Genomic DNA, 5881 nt, shown 5'->3' with positions numbered 1-5881 from the left:
AAGGAGGGACTTTGTAGAAAACGAAGCGTTTGAGAGAGGCGGGGCATAGAGGACCTACAATAATGTACAGTATTTGAAAAATAATGTGTTTTTTGAACATTAAAGCATGTCAACATATTCTGTTACACCAAATACACAAAATAATGATCTTTAAAAAAGCATCATATTACCACTTTAATATATCATATCTAATTGGGCTCAAATGATGAAATCCATCTCTTTTTTTTGTAGAAAAATTCTCAGACATAGCCCAGTATCTTCTTTAATGATATTTTGGCTGTTTAGGATTTTTTTTTTCTTTTACAAAGTACTTCTGCTGCCCAGATAGAAATGTATTACTAATTTACTAATTCATTGTCCAGAACTCTGCTGGAAAAGAAATATGGGAACTTTAATTAAATTCCTCTGATTTGAAATAACCGTATAACCGTTTATTTTAAAATGTAATTTATTCCTGTAATGGCAAAGCTGATGGCGGTGTTGAAAACAGCTGTGCTGTCTTTTGATGAATAAATCGTTCAAAAGAACAGCATTTATTTGAAGTATTTATTTTGGTCACACTTTATTTTAAGGTTCAACTCTCGCTGTTAACTAACTATTAACTATGACTTTTGCCTCAATAGACTATTTTAAGAAGTTATTAACAGTTGTGTGTACAGCTACAATTATAAGATCTGCTGAAACCTGTTAATATCCACATATGAAGCAATATCAGCTTAATACTGAAGGCATAATTTAAAAAAAAAATTTTTTAGTCAGTGTCTAAGTGTTACAGCGTTTAATATCAGGTGATCCTGTCTGACTTTAACATTCAGAGCAAAGAAGAGGCTAGAAGATACAGTTGCCATAGAAACAGCTTCATCCTTTTCGTCACAGCCGTACAAATGTTTCAGCTCATTGTCAAGAGAAATGTCCTCACAAAAGTCTCCTCTGGTTGTGTTTTCATACATACAAACCTACTCACACAGAAAAAAAAAAGTTCACCTAAAAACTTGCCATTCACAGAAAACCAACAGAAAGTGAATCTCTGGTTTCTCTTAGTCAGACGAGTCACTGGCACAGGATCAAATCTCATGTTTCTATCCTAAAGCTATCCTCTCATGTTTTCTCAGGAGAGTGAGCTTGAGTTTGATGAGTCACCGTCTCATTATTTTCTCTGTGTTTGACTCAAGAGCTTGTCTCATGTCACCTAAATAGCTCATTATATAAGCTTTCCGCAAACTGTCTCTGTGAATAAATACTTCATATTACAGCCTCTATATATACCCCTGACCACTGCGCTTGTCGGAAGGAGGGACTTTGTAGAAAACGAAGCGTTTGAGAGAGGCGGGGCATAGAGGACCTACAATAATGTACAGTATTTGAAAAATAATGTGTTTTTTGAACATTAAAGCATGTCAACATATTCTGTTACACCAAATACACAAAATAATGATCTTTAAAAAAGCATCATATTACCACTTTAATATATCATATCTAATTGGGCTCAAATGATGAAATCCATCTCTTTTTTTTGTAGAAAAATTCTCAGACATAGCCCAGTATCTTCTTTAATGATATTTTGGCTGTTTAGGATTTTTTTTTTCTTTTACAAAGTACTTCTGCTGCCCAGATAGAAATGTATTACTAATTCAAAAAAGTATTGTCCAGAACTCTGCTGGAAAAGAAATATGGGAACTTTAATTAAATTCCTCTGATTTGAAATAACCGTTTCATACTTAATTTTAAAATGTAATTTATTCCTGTAATGGCAAAGCTGATGGCGGTGTTGAAAACAGCTGTGCTGTCTTTTGATGAATAAATCGTTCAAAAGAACAGCATTTATTTGAAGTATTTATTTTGGTCACACTTTATTTTAAGGTTCAACTCTCGCTGTTAACTAACTATTAACTATGACTTTTGCCTCAATAGACTATTTTAAGAAGTTATTAACAGTTGTGTGTACAGCTACAATTATAAGATCTGCTGAAACCTGTTAATATCCACATATGAAGCAATATCAGCTTAATACTGAAGGCATAATTTAAAAAAAAAATTTTTTAGTCAGTGTCTAAGTGTTACAGCGTTTAATATCAGGTGATCCTGTCTGACTTTAACATTCAGAGCAAAGAAGAGGCTAGAAGATACAGTTGCCATAGAAACAGCTTCATCCTTTTCGTCACAGCCGTACAAATGTTTCAGCTCATTGTCAAGAGAAATGTCCTCACAAAAGTCTCCTCTGGTTGTGTTTTCATACATACAAACCTACTCACACAGAAAAAAAAAAGTTCACCTAAAAACTTGCCATTCACAGAAAACCAACAGAAAGTGAATCTCTGGTTTCTCTTAGTCAGACGAGTCACTGGCACAGGATCAAATCTCATGTTTCTATCCTAAAGCTATCCTCTCATGTTTTCTCAGGAGAGTGAGCTTGAGTTTGATGAGTCACCGTCTCATTATTTTCTCTGTGTTTGACTCAAGAGCTTGTCTCATGTCACCTAAATAGCTCATTATATAAGCTTTCCGCAAACTGTCTCTGTGAATAAATACTTCATATTACAGCCTCTATATATACCCCTGACCTTTTGACTAAGATGTGCTAAAGTAAACCTTTTCAATTAAATAAAATAATGTCACTGCAGCTAATTGATGAAATTAATGGTGTAGAGATTGACAGCAATCTTTACACCTCATGACTCCATTATGACATATTACAAAATACCAAAATCTGCAGTCAAAAACCAGATATTTAAATGTTTCATCAAATGATCCACAGGCTACAATACTATAGTAACATCAAGTTATTTGAACAATTCTAAAGCCGCCTAAATTTTAAGGTCATTGGTGTTTGTTTGATGCTTTAGCTGTAGTGTTAATTTTGTCAGCTATTTTCATTTTAGTCTTAGTCTTAGTCTCGGGCTAAAATGTCCTTGTTAGTTGCCATGGTGGGACTGGGGAAGAAGAGTCAAAGCACCTCCCAGCTGGACCCAGAGGGTGAGTGAACTGAGCTGGTACAGAAAACACAAACATGTGGTGAACTTTATGAAACCACCCTGCTAAAAAAGGCCGTGATGATTTCACATGTTGGTTCAGTGCTGGTGAAGCAGGTTGACCATGCTAGTTTTGATGTTTAAGCTAGTTAAGGCGTTTTCTGGGGATGCACCCAAAACACACATGCTGGTGCTGATCTCTTCAGCAGGCCACTCCTAGACAACTTTTACAGTTCAGGGCATGATTCCCACGGTCATGGAAATATTTATGTTGAATATACATTTTATAGTTTTGCTCTGCTTTAAAATATTTATCAACTAAACAATGCTCTTGAGTTGTGTCAAAGTTGCTTGTAAACCATAGTTTTGTCCAATTGGTGGAGGCTTTTTAATGAACCAGTTCAGTCGGTTAAAGGATTACAATTTTAAGCAATTTTTAAAACCATTGGAAGCCCAAAGTCATATCAGAAAGGAACACTCCACTATTTTTGAAAATAGGCTCATTTTCCAACTCCCCTAGAGTTAAACAGTTGAGTTTTACTGTTTTCGAATCCATTCAGCCGATCTCCGGGTCTGGCGGTAGCACTTTTAGCTGTAGCTTAGCATAGATCATTGAATCTGATTAGACCGTTAGCATCTCGCTCAAAAATGACCAAAGAGTTTTGATGTTTTTCCTATTTAAAACTTGACTCTTCTGTAGTTACATCGTGTACTAAGACCGACGGAAAATGAAAAGTTGTGATTTTCTAGACCGATATGGCTAGGAACTATACTCTCATTCCAGTGTAATAATCAAGGAACTTTGCTGCCGTACCATGGGTGCAGCAGGCGCAGTGATATTACGCAGCACCTGAAAATATTTCCCAGCACGCTCCCTGTGCAAGCAGGTGGTCACGTTGGTTATGTTAACAGAAGTTGGCCTATTTTCAGGCGCTGCATAATATCATTGCGCCTGCTGCACCCATGGTACGGCAGCAAAGTTCCTTGTTCTTTTTTTTTAAGTTTTTTTTTTTAAAACTGATATTTATAAAGATTAAGATGTTTACACTCATGTGTTCAAGATATAAGTAAAATGTTTATTATTTTTTACTTAGTGACACCATATGACATAAGTCTTTTAAAGTGATAGTTCACCCAAAAATTATGATGTATCAAAAAAGCATGCTGAATTGCACTAACTGAAAAATGTATGCATTGCATTAACAGTGCTTGCATTTTAATGTGTTGAATTTTCAGGGCTTGCATTTTTAGGGGCCAAAATTCAATATGGTATATTTAAGCTGTGAATATTTCAATTCAAAACATTTCACACACATTTTCAAAATTTCACCTTCCAGAGTTCACTTCCGAAATATTCAGTCTGAGTCAAAGACATTTGTCATTATTTTTCTTCCATAATGATGAATGATTTGAAAAGAAATTTTTCAAAATAGTCTTACAGGTTTGAAACCACATGAGGGTGAGTAACTTTTTCGATTTTTATTAAATATTTTGGATAAATGATCCCTTTAATATATAGTACAAAAGTTTTTCAAAACCATATGAAACCAAAATGGATACAAAAAGTGCAGTTTTTTTGTTTTAAACTAGATTTTTAAATGATTTTCTTTATCATGAAGACTTTTATTTGTCATTGACCCTGCTAACTTGAATAACTGCAAATTAAAGAACTACTAAACACTTATAGTTGTATAAAAAAATTAGAAACTTTACCTTTAAAAAAAAAAGCTTAAAAATCTCTCTCTCTCTCTCTCTCCGTTTTTTTGTTTTAAACTAGATTTTTAAATGATTTTCTTTATCATGAAGACTTTTATTTGTCATTGACCCTGCTAACTTGAATAACTGCAAATTAAAGAACTACTAAACACTTAGTTGTATAAAAAAATTAGAAACTTTACCTTTAAAAAAAAAAGCTTAAAAATCTCTCTCTCTCTCTCTCTCTCTCTCTCTCTCTCTCTCTCTCTCTGTGTGTGTGAGAAAAAGCACATTTTCTCAGCACATTCACTTTTTCAATGGTGGAAGTCATAACCCAGTCAGCAGCCCATCTGAACACACACACACACAGAGCAGTGATATGAGCTAGCTTTGAGGAAGCGCATGTCCCTCTCTACAGATCACAGACAGGATTCAGGGGTCCCACTGGTGTAATCATGCCTCACGCCCCGCTCTGCCTCATAAAGACCTGCTGGGATGGAATGGATTGAATCGGATGCTCCGCCTAGTCATGCAGTGAGATCTATGATCAGACACACTGATCAATGCTTCCCTTTAGATAAAGTAGATTTACAGCATTTGCAGCATGTGAGGGGGTAAATTGCCCTCACAGATGCCCTGTTGCCGTCTGTTGAGGAAAGACTGTTGGGTTTAAAAGATCTTTGCTGCTTGAGGAACTTCCTGCAGTGCTTGCTTTGATTTGACTGGTGAGTTGACAGAATGGATGCAAATGGGCACTATCACTAGAACACAAAGTTTCTCTGGCTTTTTGTAAAGTATGTACAGTCGGACCACACCAGTGCCAGTGCATTCCCTTGCAATAAAGAAATATGCTTAATTGCATTGAAGGTGCACTTTAAGTGTACTTCAAATCTTTAAAGTATATTTTTAAACACCTGTACTTGCAGATAATATAATATTAATTAAATAAAAGTCTTCTTAAGTGCAAGTAAAAAGAGTCCACTTTCATGACTATGTTTCTTAACACTTCAGTACACTTTTAAAAACTAATGTCAATTTAGTTTTTTTTCCCCATTAAATTACATTTTAAATCTAGGGATGTCAAACGATTAATCGCATCCAAAATAAAAGTTTGTTTAAATAATATATGTGTGTGTGTACTGTGTAGATTTATTATGTATATATAAAAATACACACGTGTATATTTAAAAAATATTGTATATACAGTGGGGAAAAAA

General features: G+C 34.8%; 1 protein-coding gene across 1 annotated transcript in view; it reads left to right on the top strand.

Annotated features, from left to right (window-relative positions):
* The window catches only part of LOC107569304 (regulating synaptic membrane exocytosis protein 2-like), a 105658-nt gene that overhangs the window by 81486 nt on the left and 18291 nt on the right, over positions 1-5881 (top strand). Inside the window, exons 33-35 of the mRNA XM_016255361.1 lie at positions 1113-1116; positions 2401-2404; positions 2917-2973. Coding sequence (XP_016110847.1) covers positions 1113-1116; positions 2401-2404; positions 2917-2973 — 65 coding nt within the window. The remainder of the gene's footprint in view (positions 1-1112; positions 1117-2400; positions 2405-2916; positions 2974-5881) is intronic.

Source organism: Sinocyclocheilus grahami, unplaced genomic scaffold, assembly GCF_001515645.1.
Source record: "Sinocyclocheilus grahami isolate Dianchi unplaced genomic scaffold, SAMN03320097.WGS_v1.1 scaffold1331.1, whole genome shotgun sequence".
In the NCBI taxonomy this organism is placed as follows: domain Eukaryota; kingdom Metazoa; phylum Chordata; class Actinopteri; order Cypriniformes; family Cyprinidae; genus Sinocyclocheilus; species Sinocyclocheilus grahami.
This window is presented reverse-complemented; position numbering and strand designations above follow the sequence as displayed.